At 38.9% G+C, this 25,579-nt stretch overlaps 1 protein-coding gene across 1 annotated transcript in view; it reads right to left on the bottom strand.

Moving 5' to 3' along the window:
• The window catches only part of PLPPR4 (phospholipid phosphatase related 4), a 29,322-nt gene extending 8,181 nt beyond the window's left edge, over positions 1 to 21,141 (bottom strand). The window contains exons 1-5 of the mRNA XM_066324555.1: positions 21,073 to 21,141; positions 9,799 to 9,984; positions 5,295 to 5,424; positions 3,388 to 3,583; positions 58 to 115 (exon numbers count right to left, since the gene is read on the bottom strand). Coding sequence (XP_066180652.1) covers positions 58 to 115; positions 3,388 to 3,583; positions 5,295 to 5,424; positions 9,799 to 9,984; positions 21,073 to 21,141 — 639 coding nt within the window. The remainder of the gene's footprint in view (positions 1 to 57; positions 116 to 3,387; positions 3,584 to 5,294; positions 5,425 to 9,798; positions 9,985 to 21,072) is intronic.
• Between the last annotated feature and the right edge of the window lie 4,438 nt (positions 21,142 to 25,579).

Here is a 25,579-nt window from a genome sequence, read left to right as displayed (position 1 = left end):
ATTACCTTCTGACTTTTGTCTCTTATAAATGAAACTTAACGGAGTTAAGTTACTCACCGAAATGTACACTGCTGCAAAGGCTGCCAGGGTGGCATGTTGAGAAGGGAATGACTTTCTGCCAAGGAAGGACACTAAAATTATACTTCTCAGTTCAAATGCACAGTGCTAGTGCTCACTGAAAAAAACACTGGGTGGTACAGCTATCTTATACTTCCTAAGCAATATGTGATGCATCAGAAACATTTGTCATCATGTGACATTTTTCTCAGAGACAGGCAAACTACATCTTTATTTGCTATGTCTATAGGTTAAAAAAAAAAAAATCAGCACTTTACATCATGACAGAAGGTAATGGAGCACAACAACATGGGGGAAGTATTTTAAGAATTAATGGGCCGCTTCTTATTAATTACTGGGCCAGAGAAAGAGAATAAAGGAAAACATGTCCAATCACAGAGACAGTAGGCGGTATCAGATCTGCTCTTGAAATTGCTGGGGGCCTTCTGCTCCCATTCTAAACCTGGAGACTTGAATGGTGTGGACTGGGTCTTGACTTACAAATTTCAGATATGAAATTTAAGTGACAGCTTAGTTTCTACTTCTTTGACAAGAAAAGGAGGTTTTGTGCAAGTAGGAGCAACATAAGAACCATCACATGAGGCTTTCTAACATTTTAGTATTATTATTCTTCTAGACCCATTTCAATTCTCTAAAGACAACTAAAGAAAGTGATGTGAATGCGAAAGAGGCTTTTACATAGTAGAGAGAAAAAAAGCTGGGTTTGAATTCAGTAATACCTGTTCTACAGTGGACATTTAGATCACAGAAGCTCTAAAAAAATCTATGACCTGTGAGCTCTGGGAATGAGTCAGATACACTGAGGATTTCTCTGTTTACAGTGGTATAGATATGTAATGTAACATGCTGCATGTCTTGGTGAAGAGTACATCTACCTCACAGTCACAACAGCAACATTCAGCTGAGAAAGCTCAGCTTGGGAAAAATACTTAAACTATAATTTGGCTTCACAGATGGGTCTTGCCACCCTAACTGGGCTTCACATACAGCCAATTTCCTAGCAACACCTGAGTGAGCTAGTTTAAAACAGCTAGTTTAAAACACAGTCCTTTAACTTTAGACAGACATTTGTTCTGCAAAGCAGCAGCGTCTGCTTTCTAACTTTCTTTCCTACTCATTTCACCTTGTCTGTTCTACATAATTAATTGGCAGTTAAAATGTGCATGTAGTTCAGTGTGAATGCCACACTGCTGACCTGAATTTGAGCCTATGGCGCCAGAAGGTTCATGGCTTTGACCAAGATGAAATCTGCATGGTTCCTTTTGCATTTCTAAAGACAGACTTAAATTCTTAATCTTATTTTATTTTTAACCTCCCTGAACAAACCTTTCACAAATAGTATTCCTGCGGAACAAACTCTGGGTTGAAGACAGGGGAATTGAAGACAGGTGAATGTTTATAGTAGTTAATCAGCTCCTTTACTCTGTGCAGGTTTTAATGAAGCATAAATCTACTTAGAGCCTCTGTGGAGCTAATGTGTATATTTGAGTCTATGAACTTTTCTACCACTTAACCTTAATTTGATGGCATTTTTATAGAATGTAAGTTGTGTCACAATGGCAGTCAATTTTCTCTTTATTTTCTATTCACATGCTTTCAGGGCAAACACAGACTAAATTCACTCTCTGTACTCTCTAATGGTGTCACTGCTTTTGTTTCTCTATTTGTTATCTTTTAATCGAAAATGAAAGTAACTCCAGCTAAAAATATGCAGCCTTTTTGTATGGCTCTGTATTGAAAAGGTGAACAAAGGTCTCAAAGAAAACATGTCCTGAACTCCGGTGACCGTGTATAATTCTAAATGCTCATGAATGAGAATGTGTAGGGGGGGAACAACAGTGAGAGAGTCCTACTGAGAGAGAGAATCATACTGAGTCAGAACATCAGAGATGACAGAGGACAGACACCTCACTGGACAGCTGAACAAAAGTGCCTGAAAAGACTCTTTGAAGATAATAGAGGAAACGATGGACAATAAGAACCACTGGATATTTGGGGATGTTGCAGAAAAATTATTTGATGTAATCAGTTGGATAATTATGTGCTCCTCTCTATACTTTTCATACAGGAGTCCAGAGGCAAATTTCTGGAGCCAAGGTTTCTGGGAAGTACAAATAAAAAATGAAGGCCATCAGCAAACTCAGAACAAGTTCCTTCCCAATGGAAATTATTGAAGTCAAATTAACCTCCTGTACTGTAGAAGTTATACCATAGTTTCTAGATAGGGGACTGAAGGAAGTAGCTAGTGCTACTGAAGTTCTGTTTGCTGTGGTAAAGTTGAGACTGGCATAACGAAATAACATAATAAAGGAAAAATGCAATAAAATTGAATTAAGGAGAAATTGTGGATGGTGCCAGAATGTTATAGATTGCCAAATGTATCCTCTGTGATGGGAATAACTTCAAAATATCAGTATATGGTTGTTTTTCTAGGGAAACAGAAACACCCAAAACCTGATTGCTTAGTCTTAATGTGTTACAACTAATTTAACTGTTTTATTAGAGGTGATGGTATTTAAACTTAGGAGTGATTGGTGGTTTTGGAATAGCTACAGGCAGTCAATTCAAAGCAGCAGACATCATATTTGAGGTAATGAAATGAATGAGATGTATTTATGAAATTTTTTCTGCCTGCTCCTGTGTAATCATGTCCTGATTTCCCTGGAACACCATGCAGTTGCAAGACACTGCTTTGCAAGCATCAGGCTTCACTGGCAATATCCCAGTAACAGCAAATGGTTATGGGGAAAGAGACAAAAAAACAGTTAGAAATACCATGCAAGAAGACAGATTTGGGAACACACAGCTTTGTACTATTGTGGTATTTCCTCTAAAAAAGATTTTTTCAATGCTGTTAATATAAAAAAAAATATTTAGAGAAACAGAAAATAAACTTGTCCAACAACTCCCAAACGCCTGAACTGTAATGTACGTTATACAGAGGTCTCAGACCAAGCACTTGGGAGACTTCTTCCCCTGCCTGTTACAGGGAACTTAGCCACAGACCACTTGGAAAAGCAGTAAAGCTCTACACAGTAACAACTGAGTAGGAAATTGCCTCCTTTGAGGGGGCAGAACAGCTGCCAACAACTGTGCTTTGGAACCTGACAAAGTCTTCCAAAGCCCACTGCTAGACTAATATCTCTATAGAGAAAACTGAACATCACTAAAAAGAAATTTATGCATTCACCTTTAACTCATTCAGACTTTAACTAGGAGAAAAAAAAATCTTGAAATTGGTACCGAAAATCAAAAATAACTTGAATACTTCAAATGAAGAATGAAAGAACAATGAAGAATAGAACCAACCTTCCAGCATTGATAATACTGAGATCAGCTCCTGAGCAAATATCTTCCACAACATATGAATTCTCTGAGCAAGATACGTTTAAGGATGTATAGTTAGGCTTGCAAACAGTCAGGAAATATGGTGCCTGATATCCTGTTGATAGCTGTATAATGTCAGTAACAAGAGCAGTTGCACAAAGACCAAACACATGAACACCTAGGAAAGAAATCAATAGAGCTTGTTAATTTTATTATATGCATTAATTAGGCTGATTAATTGTGCAAACTACATTCAACAGAGCTCTGATGGCTTTTGTTATTGGACTTGAGAGAATTTAAATGCAGAATAAGAGAATTTAAATTCAGAACAAAAGCTTATTGCAAAGCTGAATTCTTTAATATAAAAATTAAGATGGTTTATGCTTGTTTTCTTCCTGTTGATACTGAGAATTTTGTTTTAATGGTTTGATGTCCTCCAACATCTTTTCACAAAAGATAGCTACACTGGAGCTGCTTCAGTTTAGAAAGAAGCTTTCTGAATTGGCTGAAGAGTAGCCAACCTTGAGGAGAGCACATGTGCTTATTCAGTCCTTGGAGTTTCCCACCAGAAGACAGGCTTTTAGTAGTGTGGACAACTGCCCATTAGATCACTGGTCTGAAGACCTGTTCTCTTTTTGTCAGCACAGAATCACCAGCTGGTGATAACTTTGGCTACCTTCATACATCTGATGTTTCTTGGGTATTGTGTTCTTGTCACTAATCCAAATATTTAAGTCTATTTCATTAGGGATCAATGGTTCAGACTGATTAATAATGTCAAATTCAAGGCAACTGAAGTAAAGCAATTGCTTTACTGAACATTTCCAACTCCTCTTCTCCTAAGGATTTACCTATAATTCCCAACTTTTATTCATAAATTTGTTTTTGATCCTAAAATTGAAAGAATGTTAAAGCCATTAAAATCTGAAAAACCTTCATATTCAGAGTGGGAATTGGGGATGAAATTCATGTGTCTTTGAGCTTGTGTTTTTGGTGATGGAATACCAAATAGGAGAAGAAGTGGACTCAGGGTACGTTTACAGTCCTCATTGCTAATGGTGTAATCTACGAAGCCTCTTGCTTTCTTCTCACTGCTGCTCTTATGAAGCATTACTGGTCACAGATGGCATAACCCTGCTTGTCACTACCTCCCTGTTTGCCAGACTACCAAAACCCTGGGAATGGTTGTGCTACCAGGTTTTCAGTCTGCTATCCTGCTAGTTGTCTTTGCCTAGGCTGCCTTGTCTAATGAAAGATTTCTGAATCAGAGGAAATTTTTCCTTTAGCCAGTCTTTGGGAGAAGATATTAACTACAAGAATGGGATCATCAAGGTGCAGTTGCCTTTCAAAGTAGAGTTTTTCATAAATGACAAATAAAACAAAGTAAAACGAAAGAATTCAACATGTTCCTCTTGTCACTTAAGTTGCCAGATTCTAGCCCTTTTTGAAAGGCAGATAAACACATTCCAGAAAAAGAATGTCAAACCTACTGAGAGTTTCTGTCAAGTTTTCACTGTCATGCTGAATACTGTGACAGGTGGGTTGAATCCTTATGATGCACTGAAGACAGGCAGGGGAAGCTATACACTGAAATAATTAAAAAGCAGCCAGCTCAAGGTGGGCAGGGAAGGAAAAACAAATGACTCTTTTAGAAATACTGACAGGATTTAGTATGGGAGAGGAAAGGGAAAATGGAGTGTAGATGCTGCATTACTGAGTATGGGGCTGCTCTGTTGCAGTCTGAGTTTCTTCTCACATTTTCTAGAAGCAGATCTATGATAGTGACAGCTCTGCACTGTTCTGAAAGGCTGTTTCAGAGAAGAAAACCTGCATGGTGAAAACTGAATGTATATGGAAAGCTCTTTTTTTAAGTAACAGTTGAAACCCACCAACAAATCTGACAGCTCTTCTAAGAAAAGAATTGAAGTTGCATCCTCCTGCATTAATATTGGCCTCTGTTCCAATCCCATTTCTTCTTTTGGACAGGCAACAGTAGAGAATTCCTTCTCCTATCATTATCTGCAATGACAAAGGAGCCATTAAATTGAATGTAGCACTTACTCAGAAGATCCTGATTGAATTTAAAGGGCTGTAATATAACTGTAACACAACCAATGTCATCCACTGACATGCACTCAACTTTATAAGATCTATATCAATATGTAAACACAAAGTAATGCAACTTAGCCTAAATGAGGGCAGGCAAGAAGATGGCCCAGAAATTAAATGCAAATGGCATACAGTATACAGTGCTCAGTGGTATCCAGGCCTTGATCTACAGCTGAAACTTAATGCTTCTACAATAAAAAACCAGTAATTATAAAATAGTGCCTCTAAAATAATCCAGAGGCACTGCAATATCTTAGTGCTCCTGAAGTGATTTCAACATTCAGTCTTGGCCACAGGCCTAGCAATCCTGAGCAGCTTCTAATTATGTGGCAGCCTGTTCTTCTGTATTTGTTTAATTTGGCTTGGGTTTTAACCAGATCCACAGCAGCAGAAAAAGTTCCGTCCTTATGGTCCCACACAACACAGCAAGCAAAACAGATTATGATGAAAACCCTAGACAAGAGTCTGTAAAAGGAAGAATATAAATAAAAAAATGGTGTCACTTGCTGGAAAATCCAGACACATTTATACATTTGCAGTCTCAGATTTTATTGTTTTCCTTGTTCAATAGTGCAACTATTTGGAATTCTACACATGGTTTGTACAGAGTTCAGAGTAAGGCCTGGATTGAAATATTGCAATTAATGAGGCAGTTCTCACCAGCAAAAGAAGATTCACTTTGCCTATCCACAGGTGCACTGAAAAGTAATCCATGCAATGCACAAAGCTAATAATGCAACAAGATGCCAAAGCATCTGAATTATGCTGAATCTGTAATTACCAGTGGTGTTTGTCTATACTAACACCTCCACCCTAGGAAAAGGGAGGTAAAGTGGAAAAGCTTGGTCTAACTTTTTATTAGCTAAACTTTTAATAAATTGAAATTTCTTGATCTAGAAGACCAAAGTAATGAAGGTTCTCTTATGACATGGAAAAGCCACTGGGAAGGGTTTTTTAAGGAATTCTAATTAGCTGAGAACTGTGGCCACTATTATCTGTCTACGTTTGATCAATTTATTGCTGAAGTTTCCCAGAGAAATCAGTAGTATTCAAAACTTAGAACTCAGAAAAAATCTAACATTTTTTAGCCAAGTTCTAGGGAATGTCTGGTACAGGGAAAACACCAGACAGATGGATTAGCTTGTGTGATAGAGCAAAAAACAACAAAGCCTATGTCAAGGAAAATTCAGAGGCTGGCATTTCCACAGGAAAAAACTCCCAGAGTAGAGCAAGCAGTAGGAATGAAACCGCCAGCAGTGAATTTCTCTTCTTGAGAACTGATTTCCCAAATCACTGTGATCTAATGTCCTAGTGATCTCTGATGGAAAGGACATTGGTGCCTCTAAGCAGGTTTTTAGTAAGACTTTCAACCTTGACAGATATGACTGAGTAACTGGTCCTAACATTTCTGAATGAGTAACTAGAGAGAAATCTATCAGAGGATCAGAGTTCTTTGAAGCAAATCGAAATCATGCTGTAATTCAGGTGTATCTATATTCCAGACATAAAGTATCTATCTTGATAATTTCTTCAAGTCTAGGTGTTCCACACTGAAGTCTACTGAAGTTTTTGAATACATACACAAAATTTGATCTATGCCACAAGCAATAAGACATATGTCAATAATACAGGCAGTTATTTTCTGTAACTCTTCAGGGCTACAGAACAGACCTGGTTAAATGCATTTGCTACTTAACTAATTATGAGAAAAAAAGCCCAAAGAAAAAAACCAAAATGCAAACCCCCAAAGCCAAACAGATCCTTGTGTAATGAAGGCTTGGGAAAATAAGTCATAAAATGTTAGTTTTTTTTTTTTTTTTTTTTTTTTTGTTTTGTTTTGTTTTGTTTTGTCTTGTTTTGTTTTTTTTTTTTTTTTAATAAAAAATACTCTAAAGTGAATAGATTTATATATGCTCCCCAATCTTGGGAAAATTAATATACTAACAAAAATAACATAGAAAAGGATCCTATTCTAATATTTATATAAGGTTTGAAAGAGGGATTGACACTAGAATTTGCTTGTCTTCTTACCCATGCACACTCTTTTTTTTTTCTCTTTACATATACTCTTTGGTAGTATTTAAAATGTGGCTTAATCACACCTGTATTTAATTGAATGATGATGACCTTCTGCCTCATATTGCAGTAAGTCCCTGAAGACTGGACTGAGGCCAGGATACACAACTTTACTGGAGACCCTTAATTCCTCACATAGCTCATGCTTTCTTTTCTATCTTTTACAGGTTTTAATCAAGTGGATTAAAATTTGATTAAGTGGATAATCAATTGAAACATCTATGAAAACTAACTTACAAAATGCTAAACTCTACAAAATAACGATGGCACAATTATAATCTTTTTACACTGAGTTTCAAGGGCCTTTTTTTCCAAAGAAAAAGGGAAGGTTTGGACAAAAATGTCCCCTAGTTCCTTACTTCCACAGTGGTACTAAATAATAATGAGACAATGCCTTCAGCACTTTCACTGAAGGAGGTTGTGTATTTTGCACTGTCACTGCCCAGCCTCAGACTAAAACAGGCATCACATTCATGGTCATACAAATACAAATGAACTACACCTTCCTGAGGCTTGCAGCTTTTAGCCAGCTGTACTTTGAAGCTCTGGGATTTACTTTCTTTATCAAACTTTCTTTTTTATGGACATACTCAAGTATGGGGTTGAGTTCCTCACATAGCATGCTTCTGATTAATTTTCGGTACTACTGATAAAATTATTCAGGCAAGAATAACATTTTCTATTGCAAAATTTCATGCAATGATGAAATAACTGAGTTATAATCAAAGCCCTTAACAAATAGTATATAACAAAAGAAGCATCTTTTATCCTGACTTTAGGTGTTTGATGTTATCTAGGCTTAATATAAACTCTGAAATAAAAGCCAGATTTTACCACCTACCACAGCCCAAGTGGGCCTAAATAGGTTCCTTCTATAGCTGTTTCAAGAAGTCCAGTCTTTTGTCAGCAGAAACACTTAAGAAACCCAGCCAAACCCCAATACTGAAGTCTTGCATTATCACAGTATTTGGTGTTTGCAACAATCATTTGCACCAGGATCACTGAGAATCTTAGCTTAGTTCCTAAATGTATAATTTTTAGCCTGATGCTTGTGCAAAATCCTTCAAAAATGGTTTCTACAGCCACAAAACCCAAATGCAGTAAGAACGGTTCAGTTAAAAAAAAATAAAAAGAGAAATAAAGAAAAAACATTCTGGAAAGCAAAGAGAGAACAGCCCTTGATAATTTTTAAACAAGCATCACATCTTACAGATTTTGTAACTGTAAATTGTATAGTATTATAAAATTAACTGGTTGAAATTAAGGGAATTAAGAGCATCTGGAAGCAGAAGTATATTTGCAGCTAGCCTTCAAGAAGTGCCTAACAGATGTGTAGTCATTGCTGTCAGGGGGAGAAAAGATAATTTCACAAGGTTGATCATGTCTTTTAAGTGCGTAAAATCATCCACTCAACGTGAATTTTTCTCTCCATTTGGCCAGACAAATGGCAAATTTGCCTGGCAAATGAAGAGAGAGTGGTGTGGAAATAACACTCCTATCTGAACTGCTAAAATCAGAAAAAATTAATTCTCTCCTATATCTATATATCTATATATTATATCTGTATATATCAATTTCTACTTTTCTTTTCTGTAAAATAGTGACCCAACTGCTCATTCTGACAGGATATTTCTGTTCTGTTGAAATCATCTACTCCCTTTGGGTGAATGATTAAACCAGCCCACTTTTGCCTTCTCTCAATGACTAACTTGTAATTTAGAGGTGTTTCAGTGCTATTTAGGAAAATGTAATTGAGTTCACTGACAAGACTGATGTACCTTCTCTCCAAATAAAGCTAGTTCTAACAAAAGTGGCAAGTTCATGGCTGTGAAAGACTTGCATTAAAAAAAAAATCTTGCATTTTTGATGTATCTGAGAGTATGGAGGTGCCCTGTCTGTACAAGTTCAAATATTTGTACAGCGTAACAGAATGATTCAAATTATTCTCATCCAACTGTAGATGCTGTTTCTTAACATTAAAGAAAGACACCATCAAGACAGGGAGAGTAGATGAAGTGCTACAGGTAATGTGCTAAGGAGTATTATCTCCTTTTGTTAGAAGGAAGAATGAAATATGAATTTTAAATTCTAAGGAAACCAGCCTGGATGACACTCTAAACCTAACTGAAACCAAAGGAACTGTTCTCTTCATATCAACTGAAACTCTGTTCAAAATATTTATTAAGTGACAGCAGCACTCAAACTTACCGTAATTGATGGTCCAGCAAAAACCAGACTAAGCAACATCAAGAAGGGAACAGACTCTTGTGTAGGCTCAATGTATGGCATACTCAGACTCTTGTCATAGCAATTAAATCCAGAGTGAACTGGCTTGAAGACATCAGTGAGTTCAAGAAAATAAAGGCTAACAACAGAGGATGCCAATATGGGCAACTAGAAGAGAAGAAAGCAACAAATTACTGTTTGGAAATGGAATAGCAATGCTTTTGCAAAGACAACACAGTCTGTTAACAAATCTCTTTGATGTTTGCTGTTTATATCTAACTGCTCCTTGTAATGCCTATTTTACTATCTCTAAATAATGAATTCTCTAGAGATACAGTACTGTTCAGTTGGTATCAATAACCCTGCTGTCTACCAAGCTAGTCAAAACAACCAGTCCAATCTTTAGCACATATAATTTAGCCTTTTTCATCTAGGAATCATTAGAGAAAAAACTTAGATTTTTTTTTTTTTTTTTTTTTTTTGTAAGGAAAATATCAGGACTGCAGTCTCCCATGTGGTGCCTCAGCTCTCTGCTGTTCTCTTCAATCACCCTTTTTGGTCCTTTAGCAACTCTGTCATGTATGACAGTCTTTACATCAAAGCCATTTGGCATTAAGTTTCAAAGTGATTGTTAATGAAAACCAGTATTCAGTCCTTCCGTAGAATCTAAATATGTGATAATGCACATCCATTTTGCAATTCTATCAAAAAAGCAATTAACTTTGGCAAGACTCAGTCTATTTAGAACCTTAGTGACTATGGTTCACAATTCTTTTATCCTCTAGCTATTTAATTATGTAACCCTTTGCAATTACTTCCACTAATTTATTAAGAGCAGAGTTGGCCTTTCTGGGAGCCCAAATGCTCACCACGAACTCCTTAAAGCACAGGATCAACCACTAAATCTCTGTGGAAGGAAGGAATTCAAGAGAAGATACAGCAAAAAGGCATTTTAAAGCTACTGAACAAAGAGAGCAGCCCTGCCCCCAAGATGGGCGTTAGGGCATTCAGAGGTGACCAGCCTCTGGATGTGATTTTTGTCTGCATCCTCATTAGTAAACACTCAGAAACACTTTTTGTTTGTTCTCTTCCAGAGTCCTCCACAAACAACGCAATACTAGAACAACTTTCCTGCTCTGCCACTGAGCTGCAGAGTCCTTCCTGCTGTCTGTACTGCAATGAGGGTACCTATGGTTAACAGAACCTGAGATTATGAGAAACAGTAATTGCCCTAAAATAATTTTGAGCATATTTATATTATTCTTGCAACGCTCAGTTCACATTTACAAAAACAACTGATTGTTTAAAACCAATGTCATTCATCCCATTCTACATTGCAATATAAAAGCACAGGTAAAATAGGATCCATACGTATTTGGGGAAAATAAAGAATGAAATCTACTCTGCATGGCAGAGGAATAATGATTTCTTGCATTAACAGGCAATTTTCTGATTTGTAAGTATTGAGCTTATAAAATTCACGCGTTTTGTGCATCAAATACAATTCTGTATGATTAAAGAAGGAGGGTTCTAGCTACATTTAATCAAAACATCTTTTAATATGACTGTTTGCATAAAAATAACCGCTTATCTTTGATGTGCTGATTTGAAAACAGTGAGTTTTTGTCTTCAAAGTGTCCCAAGCAAAATCTCAAGAGGGTAGTGAATGGAAGAATGTAGCTTGTCTGGTTCTGTCTGTGTTCAAGTTGATTGCATTGTAATGTCACATAGCATAGAGGCTGTGATTGTGTACAAAGGGAGGAAATGTGGATTGGCATCCTTAAGTGCTGTGAGCATTACAGAAGTAAGACCAGGCATCTAGGAAGTTTGCTTCAGTAAACAGTGTGCATATGTGTATCTATATATATGTATAACCCAAACACATCCATATTTGCACTCACATACTACCACACATACATATTATGAACAGCAAATAACATACACAGTATGCAACATGTATTATGTGAATACATTATATATAACTATTATATAATCTGACAGATATATGGATGGATTAATTACATACAATATCACTAAATTAAGCCTTGCCTTTTTGCCCATCACAGGAAGAAGTCCAGTTCTTTAGCAGGATTCATTACATAATACATATTACACACACACACACATATATATAATAAAAAATATAGTATCTATAATCTTCACTTTGTGCTGGATGCAGCCTGATGGACCATAATGCAAACATACATGACTAGTCAAAATGAGCTAGACTGTTTCCAGTCATTACATAGATGTGCAGGATGAAATAAGACTTCCCTGAACTCTTCATACTGTGGGAATAATTCAGATTGTTGTGGAACTGGTGCCCTTCTGTCAACACTTGCCTGCACAGAGACCCTGCTGATTGGGGTAAGGGACCTCTGGACCCAAAGGCTGCCACAGTGCACCCTGTCCTGGTGTGCAGGGAGCTCGCAGTGTCTCTGTGGTGCTCTTGCTAGGACATCAAAATTCTGCACAGCATTTGAGCTCTCAACTTCCATTCTGCTCTACATTTAACTCTTGAAACATTTGCAATGTCTTTTATTATTAACTATTTGAAAGTCATACTTAATATCTTAGTAAGGATTCATGTCCCACTGGGCAAAGCACCTCACAACAGGACACAAATGTATTCCAAAATCTATTATTAATGTAATTCTATTCTAGTAATTTTTAATAGTTATATATTAATGGTTAATATATATATTAACCATGTATACATTTATATATGGTTAATATATATACTATTAATCAAGGAATTTGGAAATTGCATTTACTGTCTTATGACTTCAGTAGAGGACTCCCATGTTATTTCTGACTGTAATTATCCATTCTGCTAAAGAAAAGATAAAATTCTAAAGGATTATGAATCTCTGACATAACTGCTAACAATACTAATGAACAGGTCTGTAGTCAATTTGCTATATACAGTATGTCAGATCCCAAAGGAACATTTTTATTCCCATCTTTTAAAAAATACAAATATAAAATGTCACTTCTAGAAGTCTAACATTTCTAAAAAGGAAAAGGCAAATGTTTCTGAAGTCTTCTAAACAGTGTAACTGGGTATTTAATATATGAATATTTATGGAGTGCTCTGCTTAAGGCAGCAGCATTACTGTAATTATAGACTTTGGCGCCCAACACCTTGAAAATGTCAAATATAATTAGGTGGTAGAATGTGTATTGTTTTAATTACAAAAAGGAATAGGAATTTTCCTGTGCCTAATTAGAATAATAAAATCCCCAACGTCAATTCTTGACTAATCCTGACTAATAAGTCTTTATACTCTTACTATGGATAATGGGAGAAAGATGCCTGTTTAGCTTTTAATTTAGACCTGTAAATTTAAAGTTTGACCCAAATGGTCAAACCCTGTTTGGCTTAGACTCTTAAAGTCAGGTTAATCAGCATAGATACTGAAAAAGTTTGATTTGTAGTCTATTTATTTTTTAAAAAGAGATTTTTTTTGTCTTTTCCCTCCTTGCTATTTTCTTAAACTGTTAAAAGCCTCCATTAAGCCACAGAACTTTGCTATTAATAATAATTAACATTATTAATACTTTAAAAGCTTTTGCTGTATTAAATGAGGAATAGTCCAAGCATCAGAAAAGATGTTCTCTGTTCCCAGGAGTTTAACAAGGATGCAAATATCCAGAGATGTTTTAAGGAGAAAACTTCCTGTGTTACACAGCCAAACCAAAGAACAACAGTACCATAGAACAAACCAGAGCAGCATTCAGCAGCACAACAACAACTTCTCTGAACTGATGAGGCATGTAAAAAATCTTTCATCTGGCCAAGAGCTGCAGGACAGCTATCACAATGACAGATGACACAGGACTGAAAGAAGAGATGGCTGAGAGAGGAGTTCAGAGGTGGGGGATAACAGTTCTTCAGGTTTTTCATATCTCTTCTGTGGGACATGCTCTGGGGATCATTTTGGGATGCTTCTGGTTTACTTGTGAGGATTAAGATTGTCCAGGATGCACAGTGCAAGCACAATTTGCTCCAGGTCATATGATACAGCCCCTGCATGGAAGCTGTGCTGGTGCTGCCCAAAACTCAGAAGTTGGTTACTGCTTAACCTCTGGGCCCAAAATTGCTGCGGCACCCCCAAGTACGTGGAAATGCTTCTGTTAAAACTTGCCTAAGATTAGTTTTCCATTACTTTGAAACCAAAGAACCTGTAGAGCTGTCGCCCACTAAATACAGTATCATCACCCCTACTAACAAGTTACAGGTTTTGCATTGAGTTTACAAGGATTCAGGCTCATCCAACAGGCTTTGTTCTTAAATCTTAGAAATCAGGCTAGGGATAATTTGTTTTACTTTCATATCTTTCTATGGTACATCTCTGCATGATTTTTGTATTTATATCTAGCAATAATAAGTAGTTATTTTGTATAAAATGAGCTGTAGTGTAGAGCATCCCAAATCCTTTCTCAGGAGCACTGTAATGTTGAAGGGGATTCTTCCTCACTTTAGGAACTACTTTGGTTCATTTTTATGTTTGCTAATGCACTTTTACACCTTCCTCTCTCTTGGTCTGTCTTTTCACATTACATCCCAATTTACTATATGTGGCATGGTTCACATATGTTGGATTCTTGGGTTTGACCTGTTACCCCTCTGTTTTGCCAGCTGCAGTTCTGCATTTCTTTATCTGACCATTGGGTCAGTTGTTTGTAACTTTGAGGTCCCCAGGACCAATACATGCCCCATCTCCTATCCTACACCTGCAACTCCACCACTGCATTGTCTGTAATGCAGGAATACAGGCCTGGTGTGGCAGCAGCAGTCCTGCAAATAGGTCAGTAGAAGGTCAAGGCCTAGTAGGGAAGTCTTCTCCCTTCTCCCACTCCTGAAGAGTGGACAGAACCTGGGAATCTCTGTCTTCTATAAATTCTCTAAAATTGTAGACTGCTAGTTTTATATTTTAATCTCATATTCATAAGCACTTAAGCAGAAAGTCCTTATTTATCTTCAGGAAAATAACGTCTTAAAATTCATGGGCTTTGTGAGCATTCAGCCACAGAATGTCACATACTCAGATGTCTGAACTTGTTTTGTAGGTTGCAGTTATGTGACTTTTCCTTTGCTGAATTGCATTGTCTGGGTGTCCTCTCTTACCATGAACTCGTACCCAAATCCTGTGGTGATGCTGCCTGTATTAAAGGTGGGCAGAAAAGAGAGAAGCAGCATGGATGTAGCTTTCAGAGAAAGCCAAGACATGATTTGCCATCTGAAGATGGTATGACTAACCCAGCTGTCAAAAGAAAGGGTTATGGGATGCCTGATACAGTGTCTGGATATTTTTATATTTGGTAAATAATTTTTAGACTTGGATGGCCAAGAACTTCTCAGATTCTTGGGTTGTTCTGCAACCCTTCCACAGCAAGGAAGGAGTTCCTGAGTATAGAAGCTGCCTCCTGATGTTTCTCTTGTTTTCTGAGAATTGGGAATCTTTGTAAGCAATCAAGTAAATAAACAGGATTGCCTCAAAGAGATAGTAAATGAGTGCCATTGGTTTCCCAGCAAGAAAAAAATATCAGCCAAATCCTTGAGAGACGGATGGTCTAATTAATAACTATGTTTAGTTCCCATGACAAGGCTGTGGCATTGTGGAAGATTTTATTAAATTTATCATAAATGTGGATCCTTGTGCCAAGGAATTCATGGTCTAAATGACAAGGCACACCAGATGGATGAGACAAGAAAGATGCCTGTTGTGGGTTGGAGGAGACAAGGTGTTCCTTAGCCAACTACTGACAGTGACTACAGCTTTCAACCACCCTGGCTGTTGTCCTGTTGCACTTTGCTGTGAGATTCACAATGGATAGGAGAAAATGGAAAGAGCATAGGTTTCTCTTATCCTGACAGGGTGAATACTGAGCTCATTACTGAGGTCCTTACTCATTGAGCACCTTCCAGAATAGGTCAGTATTAAGAAATGGCATCAGCCAAATTCTGCCATTTTCTCACTTTTGAGAACGCACGACTCTGAAGACTGTACTAAGCAGGGGATGCCTTATAGAGCAGGAGACTGACTTGACAGAAAAGTGAAATTTTTAGATTTATTTTTATGTTCTAAACTTAATTCTTAAATGTCTCAGGCTTATAAAAGCAGGCATTCAGTCTTTTCAGAAATTTAAGGCTTCCATCTGTATAAAGGCTTTTTGCTTTTCTGCCTGAATTTGAGTTTCTGCTGTTCCTTGTCCCTTTTCTGGATGCAGGTTTCATCTGGCCTGAAGCTATAAGGAGTTAGCCTCACCATTGTCTAACTTTTTGTGGAAATTATGTACAGATACATGATATAACAGTCTTTCTTCTCCTAGACTTAATGCTATTTGATTTAGTTTCAATTGAAAGCTAAATTTCAAATCCCAGATGTCTTTGAAACCTATTAAAATTACCATTTTGGAAAATTAAGTTATCTATATTTCCAGCATTGGTTTTAGAATTTAACTTAATTGTTTTGTGACTGCCAATTACAGTCTAGCTTTGGAAATACAACAGCCATCTTCATGAAAATCTTCAAACTCTTAGCTTTTACCAGATCTTAATAGAAAGTCTCAGTATGTGTAAGATCAAAACCACAGCTGATATATCAGTGATACAATTCCTGTTTCTTTCAGAAATCTCCGTCATGCTGAATGCACAGTAACCCTGAAAGTGCCTTATTATTTTTCTTTTTTATACATATATGTGAAGCAGCAATTACGCAGGGAGAAACTAACAAAATAAAAATTGTTTAACAAAAATATTTGGGGGAGGAATAATCTAAAAGTACTTTAGAAAATTTCTATATTATATATTTAATATATATTATAGATGCTTAAAGTAAATAATATAATATAGATGTATATTATACATCTATAATAATATAGATAATAGATCTATAATAATATAGATAATAGATCTATAATAATATAGATAATATAATATATAGATAATATATAATATAATATAGATGCTTAAAGTAAATTCTCAGGCAGAAATTTAAAACACAAAACCACCAGTAATGCATTTCTTTTCAGTGTGACTTCAAACATAATTGACAACTCCTTATCTTAATTATTACTGTTTGATTACATCAATTATAATTACAATCAATTAATAATTGATTGTTATAATCAATTAATAACTACATACAATTGGATTTAGTATATTACATGTACTCTTGATTTCATAATTTATTTTATGCTCCTGCTGCAATATTGTGGTAAATCAAGAACAGCAGCACTTCAACAAAAGGCAGTTGTTTTCAGGTCAGTGTCACCAAATTTTAGCTTCTTCAAAAACTCCACCTCTAAGAGACAGAGCTGCCAGTCTCACACAATGGTACCATTTATTGCACTGTCTAAAGCATGCTGATTTCCATATATACAAAAAAAAATTAATCCTGTAGGTGCCAGCCCTTCTCCAGTGGCTTTCTCCCATGCTGTTTAGCCACTTCTGAATTCCCTACAAACTGCATTTTTAAGTGACAGGACCATCAGACCAGATCAGATGTTTGTAATAGCTCAGTTCCTGTGCATGTTCAGGTTCCACAATGTACTGGCTTTTATTAACTTTGGCTCCAAAGTAATAGATTTTTAACAACTATAAAAGAAGATCACAGATGGTAGGATTATAAATTTTTGGAAGAGGTAGCAATTTGGAAAAATGTATCTCCATTAATTTCTGACATATTCAGGCGTTCTTTTACTGCTGGAATTATTAGGTCAAGAGGATGTTGCTGTACTGAAAAGGATGCACAGCCTTCTTTCACTGAGAACTGCTCAAACTCCACCCTTGCCAAGCAGATAGCCAAAACCAGAAGGGACATTTAGCTTGTGGCATTTGCATTTGTTTTCCAAAGACAGCCTTGGCCCAGGTGTGACACCTCCCTTTTCACTCGCCTTTTACAGTCATCTGCTGAAAGCTGGTACTCTTTAGGCTGTACAGCTCTTCCATAAGCACAGAAGTGACAGGGAGGGTGCAACACTGACGACTTGGCCAATGAATTATACAGCTTCTCTGAATGCACAGCAGCCTCCTCAGGTCTCACCCCCTAACATTTTGGGGATACTGGTCTGTAATGCAGCTTTATAAACACATCTGACATCTTTACATCGTTCATCTGAGAGTCAGTCACATGAGCAGGTCAGCTTAATGAGCAGAGAGCTCAGTGTATTTCTCCTTCTCCTCTCACAAGTGGTTGACCCTTTTGAAAGAAAAAGACATATTTGGAAAATACTGTGCTACTTCAACAGTAGAAAGGGATAATTTTTGCCATTGGGGAATCTCTGTTGGGTGCAGCCCCCAGTTAATTTAAGTATAACAGAAAGTCAATCTATATTATGACTACATAGAGAAACATGACTACACTGTGCCTCCAAGGCACAGCATTACGATTTAATTCTTACATTAAATCCAAACATCCTGTTCTTAGGAAAAAAATATATTCTTACAGCCTATTCTCTGTCTCATTCTAATCACTGCATTCCCCTGTTGTTTTTTGTTGTTGTTGTTGTTTGCTTGTTTGTTTTCTTTTGCAGTCACACCTATACATGACTTGCAAGTCATTGTAATTTAAATATTATGGGTCATGAATGGCTGGACAGCTGAAAAGCATTCCAGATGTGAAGTGCTACTGAGTATCAAGCAATGTTTCAAGCCCAACTCTCTCAGTGTATGTTAGAAACAAAAGGAAGTAAAGCATCTGTAACTGAGACACAGTGCCCCTTCTCTGCATGCACTTATTTCAGTGGGGTCTCATGACCTCCTGAGTTCTGCAGCCTGGAGTTCTACAATGATAACAGATTTTTGTGCTTCTGGTGAGAATTCCAACTGCTTTGGGGAACAAGGAAAATAAGTGGTCTTCTCCTCCTGGAAGAGCTGTTTCCAAACTGGTTGAGGCCTGGCTGACCTCTGGAAAATGTAGAAAAAGCAGCATATCCTTATGCATTTCTATGCACTCCTATGCATACACAGAGTCTAAAAGACAACATAAGGAAGAACATTTAACTGTGCAAGGGACAGTGTCTAAAATACGTTCAGTTTTAATCCCTGGAAGTTACACGACCAGCAGATGAAGGCTGCACTACAGCAACACAATTTAGCTGGAGAATAAATGCATTGATTCATGCAGATTGACAACACCTTGACCTTTTGCATTCCCACATGAGGCACTGGATGAAGCAGTAATGCCACTGAAGTCAAAGGCAAAATTTATGCAACTTCCATGAGAGCAGGATTTAAACTGGGAGTTTTTGAAATGGGAGAGCATGAGTAAAGGCAATCTATTTCCTTCACCGATAGAAATCTGTCTGTTCTGACTCCAAAGTGTGACAACTCTGCCAGGAATGGAAACTACATAACTCTGGAAGTTTTCCAGATCGATATTAAAATTCAAGACGTCAATATTTCTTCTCTAAGTGAATATAATAATGATATACTCCAAATATGCTGAAAATTAAGTCAGGTAACAAAACGCAAAACTTATTCCAGGAATCCTCATTTTGAAGATCTCCTAGAGGTATGTAGACTTTCTACCGTGAAAACTAATTCCCACTAGGCCAGAGGGACTGTGAATTTTCATGAAAAGCTTTGTCTTTCTCAGCTATACAAATGAAATTCAGATAACCCAGTCAGTCTACAGAACCCTAAAATGCCGTAAGCATAATTAGGAATAAAAGAGGCCTAACTGCCTGATGGTGATGATTACCATGTCCTTCAGGTAACTGTGCACAAGGCAGTCTAAAATTATTCCACTCTCAGGAGTGTGTGCTAATCACAGGTTCTGCTAAGCAGAACTATTGCAAATCCTTCAAAATAACCTTCAAAACATTTATATGAGACACAGGATAAGTCATCAAGTTATGTTATTTCATGAATCATGAAACTTGAAAACATGTAATTGAAAATGTGTTGAGATTTACTTTATGTTTATTTGCCTCTAATGCTTTTAGAGAATGACCCATTCACATTTTTCAGAAGCTGTCTCTTTATTTTCTTTCCATTTTCCTGTCTTTCAAAGCTGTAGCCTGATTCTCCTTTTGCTTTTCCTGTGTAAATGAAGAATAGCTCTAATGATCTTAAGAGGAGCATGTTAGTTTTAGGTTTTAACTCTTTTGTTGGAAACACCTGCCGGTTTGAATTATCCATCAGTTCATAGAATATGTCCTGAGTTGGAAGGGACCCACAAAGACCACTGAAGACCAACGCCTGGCCCTGCACAGGACTACCCGCAAGAGTCACACCCTGTGCCTGACTCCGTTGTCCAATCACTCTTGAACTCTGTCAGGCTGGTGCTGTGACCACTGCCCTGGAGAGCCTGTTCCAGTGCCCAAACATTCTCTGGGTGAAGAATCTTTGCATAATATCCAACCTAAACTTCCTCTGACACCATTTTCTGCCATTCCCTTGGGTCCTGTCACTTGTCACCAGAGAGCAGAGATTGGTACCTGCCCCTCATCTGTAGACAGCTATGAGGTCTCACCTCAGCCTCCTTTTCCCCAGGGCAGTTGGCCTGCCTACATTCTATGTAAACATATTTCTAGCTAAACCTGAAAGTCACTGCCACTAATCACATTTATTTACTGGAGTTAATCTCATTCATAACACATTCTTTCAACTAAAGAGTTGAAACCCCTTAGTGTCAGAACTGTATTTGTGTGTTGCTGTTTCTAAGGTTCTGCATGCTTGCATTATATTGGTTGTTACATGTATTATTTCACTCATTTGACTCTTTAAAAAAACATATTTCATTTGTATAACATGAATACTTCCCTTTCCTACCATGTTGAAAAAAATTTAACTTTCAACTCAACATCTTTTTTTCCAAGTCTATGCTTTTGTCTAGCATTCAAGAGGAAAAAAACAAGCACACTTTTAGAAATGTATTTTCTAAACAATGTGCTTTTCCTTGAGCCTAGACCTTCTAAACAGGTCTTGCTGGAAAGTGGATGTCAGCAAGCCCTACTTTTCTTGTTTGAAGGTAGAAACTTAATGGGCTATGGGGGATTTTTGTTGCAATTCAGAGTGGGATGACACAGTCTGCTATGAACAAGAGAGAGAAAATAAAAGTGGATGAGTGCCAAAAGAAAAAAACCATAGAAGAATTGACAGGATTCAAAGGCAAGAGGTTGAAAGCCTGTTTCTTACCATCCATTTATGAAAGTAAAAGCTTTAAAATTCCGAAAGCCTTATTTAAAGTTGGCAAGTTTTGGGTTTAAGTAGTTGGCTGTTGTTAGATTGCATTAGGACCTTACCTCCTTGCTTACAAAGGAAATCCTTGCTACATGGTAATGCCCATCAACCATACTGGGTGACTCCTCCATCCTTTACATCTGCAAACTTCTCATTGCAATTAAATTATCTCTGAATAAATCCCTCTTTATGGCGTACAACTTAATCTGGTTCTGTGTGAGCCAATCACAGCAGAAGATTTTAAGTCATTGTGTCCTTTCCCTGATGCTGCTGAGGTGCTGGCATTTGCTGTGCTCCAAAGCTTTAGAGAGGCATTCTCATTAGGATTAGTGCTCATGTGTGCCAGCACCGAGTGGGCGTCCACAGGGAGCATAAGCTACATGCTCCTTTCAAGTATCACATGAACTGTTGTTGCCCTTTCATCCAAGTGATTAGAGTGCTCACTTGAAAAGTGGGAAATGGTTTCAAGTCCTCCTGCTATCTAATGGGACAGGGCTGATAAGTCACCAAGAGGTTTTCTAATCAACATTTAGGTTCAGGTGTATTGCAGTCAGTTTTTTATCTTGATGTTGCTTTTCCTTTTCAGTTCATGAGGGGCTGTAAGTCTGCAGTTCAATAATTAGGAATTACTTTTGATGGAGAAGGGCTCACACAGGATCGTGACTGCTCCTGTGACTGAGTAACATAGAAGTCTTAGAAGTTCATTAGGGGACCTTTCTGTTATTTGAGGACTTTGACTCCCTCAGAGGAACCGGGTGTTGAAAAGATCTCCATCTGCTTTTACATGAAGCTTGAAATGACTTGCTGAGAACCTAACAGTCCAGACCTGAGTGGAGAACTCGCTGTCTCATGTGGGAACTGTAACCAGAGCTCAGTGTAGGTTCTTCACTGCTCACAGAATCCTTTACCTTATTCCTTGTAACAGCTGCAGGAAGCTTCTAGTCAAAGTACATATATGCAAATCAGTATCACATTCAGCAGCTCTTGAGAGCAGCAGGCACACGCTTTGTGCTGTTGCTCTGCGTTTCATCCCATCTTGCTGCAGGCCAAAGCACAGCTCCCCTAACAGCACAAGTTCTGTTGTGTCTTGCAGGACCTCTACATCATTTCCAGCATTAGAGCTCAGGCTGAGGTACAGCATCCTCCCTTTCTGTCTGGATTCCCAAAGTAGCAAAGAGGGCACAGAGAGCAAAGAAGCCCCGTACCTTTTCTTAGGGACCTCTCCAAGCTTGACCTCTCCCTCCTATGCAAAGCTAATATAAGATACATGGCACAAACAAGTGCCTTCCATCAAAGGGCTTTTCTTGAGCAGGCCTAATCACATTGATAGGATGAGCTTGATGCTTCCATATAACCAGTCTCTGTTAAGCTTTCCAGTTGGTGCAGCTTAGTGTTAGCTGCTGACTATATCCAGGTGCTTACAGAACAGAAACACCTCACTATTACCTAAAATTCCTTCTGAACCCCACCCCCTTCCACCTTCTGGAGAGCCTCCAAAGGCCTTCAAGAGCATCTGAGAGAAAATATATTTTGTTTTATATTTCACCCTATGTTTATATTTTCATATTTTTATCTATTAAGTGTTATATATATATGTAATGCTTTTGAGTGCCAGGTATAGTTAACTTACACCGTATCTTACCATTAAGGTCTTCACGTTATTTTCACAATCGGTTTCCGACCTAAGTTAGGTACCCCAAAGTGCCTCAGGCTCTGTTCCCTGTGAGTAGGATCACATGAAACACTTCACCCATAAAACATTTTCACCTTCCTCTTTCTGCTGTGCTATTAAACACAACAAAATCCACATCACAATGGTTTCTTTGAGCTTAAACTGTGACTACTCATGATCTTCCAGAAGTAGCTAAGTGCCTCCAAGTGACACACCAGGCAGCCAGCGTCTCTGCAACTCCACCTGCTACCAGCTGAGCAGCCATAGCAGGTTTTGCCCTAGAAGATGTGCCGAGAACCTCATTCTGTTTTCCAAACAGGCATTTTTAGCTCTGGTAGAGGAAACACATACTTCAGGGGTCAGCAAAAATATATCGGTGATAACCTATTTGAGAACATTTCTATTTTTGTAAGTATTCCCTTATGAAGGTGATTTTTATTCTAGCAAAGCAATGCGAGCGCCGTTTGCCTGGAAGCCAGTCCTTGAAACATGTCTTCCTCCCGAGAGGTTCCTGTGCACATAGCCCGATTTAGTTGAGCAACCGATTTCGTTCACGTTCTGAGTAATTCTTAGAAATAATTCCTGCTTCAAAAGGCTCGAGAGATGAGGTTAGTTTATGCCTGCTCCTTATCGGGAGCTTCGATGCTGATTTCGGCGACACAAAGCATCACGTAAGGGTCCGCATCGGATGGTGCGGACAGAGCACCGAGGCGAGCTCTCCCTCCGCGGGCGCCCCGCGTTTCATCCCCGCGGCCGCCGCCAGCCCCCGGCAGCTCGGCGCAGCGCCCACTCACCTCCACGAAGTAGAAGCAGGGCAGCAGGGTGACGCTGTCCTTGGTCACTTTGCCCTTTGGACGCTCCTTGGCGGACATGCTGGCGGGCGCTGCGGGCGGCGGCCCCGCGGCCAAGCGCTGCCCCGGCCGCTCGCAGCCGCCCGCCCGCCGCGGGTCCCCTCCGCCCGCCGCCGCCGCGCCGAGCGCTGCGCCGTGCGCGGGGCTGACGTCAGGGCCGCTCGGCGGGCGGGGGTCCCGGCACGATTAACTCCTTCATGCCGCGCCCGGCACCGAGCGCGGGGCACGGCAGCCCCCGGAGGGGCACGGCAGCCCCCGAGGGGCACGGCAGCCCCCGGAGGGGCACGGCAGCCCCCGGAGGGGCACGGCAGCCCCCGAGGGGCACGGCAGCCCCCGGAGGGGCACGGCAGCCCCCGGAGGGCCGCGCACTCGCGGGGATGCTCCGGCCGCAGCCCGAGAGTTGTACGCGCACGTACAGGTTTGAGAGACGTGCGCAGGGACCCTGCGGGCGTCAGGGTGTTCGGGATGCTCCTTGAGGAGTCTGCTGCGTTTATCTTGTTCCTGGGAAGTATTTTTTTCTGAAACAGAGTAGTAGAACGTTCCAGGGAATAGCATTCCTATACCACCAATGTTCTCTTCTTGCAGGTGTGTAGTCTTTTTGAAATCAAGATGCTAATGACAGCTCACCTCAGTCTTAGTGCCAGTCAGAGGGAGTAGTGTGACTGGGACTGAGCCAAACTGAGCTCTCCAACGCCATGTGCAATACTGAGGATGGGATTTCTCTGATCTATGAAGTATCTGGTGCAGTTCCTGCTACAGTCTTGTAAGAGAACAGAATTAACCTGAGCAATTGTTTCCATGGTGAAATGTGCTAAGATCCTATTTATGGATCAAAGTTTGCAGCCTTTTCTCAGCCAAGCTCCTGTTGATGTCAATGAGAGGTACCCTGGATAAGGCCTGCAGGAATTCTCTGTGAAAAATAGCATTTTCTTTCTTTGTAACACGTTAATAAGGTCTGCAAAAGTTGTCTTGTCCCCATAAGCTTATTGTAATGTTCAGCTTTAACGTAGAAGGAGAGAAGTGTGACTCAAGCAGTCATTGTTTATTTCCTCTCTTTCTCCTTTTGAGGGAAAATGGGAAATTACCTGCTGTTCTTGTTCAGATGGTTGCTAGCATTTTAGTTGCTGTGGCAGTGGAGGTGAAGATTATCATCAGCCCCTTTTCTTTTCTAGCTGTTCTCTTTTCATTTATCCAGAGTGGATATGCCAATCCATGTTCTGCACTGAGTAGACAAGCTTCATGAGAGGATAGAATCAAAAATGTGCTTCATGCCTGCAGGCAGGTGTGGAAGGCAAATCTGCAGTCTGACTCCAAATCATTGAAAAAGACTTTTCAAAGCTGCAACACACGTTGCCATACCAACACATATTCTTGTCTTAACCCTGTTAGGAAAGATTTACAGGGTTTCTGCTGGCTCAGGAATCAGGGCAATTGTTGGCAGCCTTGTAAAAAGCATGTCAGGGGGCTCCAGGTAGTGGAGGAAATCAGAAGGGTTGCTCAGAACGGAGGAGCTGTGAGCGGAGGAGGTTTGTGCCTGTCTATCAGCACTGAATTCCAGGAAATTACTCTGAGTGATGTGAGGATGTCCAGTGGTTCATACCCATCAGTGCAAGTCTAGCCTTTCAATAAAAGAAGTCTTTTTTTGTTAACTTTGCTGATGGGTTATCCCAAGTTAAACAGCAAAATTTGAGAAGCTGTTGTAAGATTTTGTTCTTGCCAAATATGTAACTATTATTGGAGAGAGTGGGTAATGAATGATAATACTTAAATTGCATTTACTGTAGCAGCCTTGATTGTTGCAAAATCATGAATCTGGCTTGAAAGTAATCAGGACACTAATAAAAATTATTCAAGAGTACTTTTTCTGCCTGTTTCACACCCAGTTGCTCAATTTTGGGAGAATCAAGGGGATCAGGTGCTTCTCTGGTAAAATGAGCAAAAAACTCACATTGTGATGTAACTTTAGAAATTGGAAGAATTCCTCCCATATTTTATCACTGGACTGCCTAAGGGTCCATTAAGAGTGTATTTATGATAAGTACAGTG

The sequence above is a fragment of the Sylvia atricapilla genome, chromosome 9 (assembly GCF_009819655.1).
Source record: "Sylvia atricapilla isolate bSylAtr1 chromosome 9, bSylAtr1.pri, whole genome shotgun sequence".
Taxonomy (NCBI): Eukaryota; Metazoa; Chordata; class Aves; order Passeriformes; family Sylviidae; genus Sylvia; species Sylvia atricapilla.
Note: the sequence above shows the minus strand (reverse complement) of the source record. Positions and strands in the feature narration are given on the sequence as shown.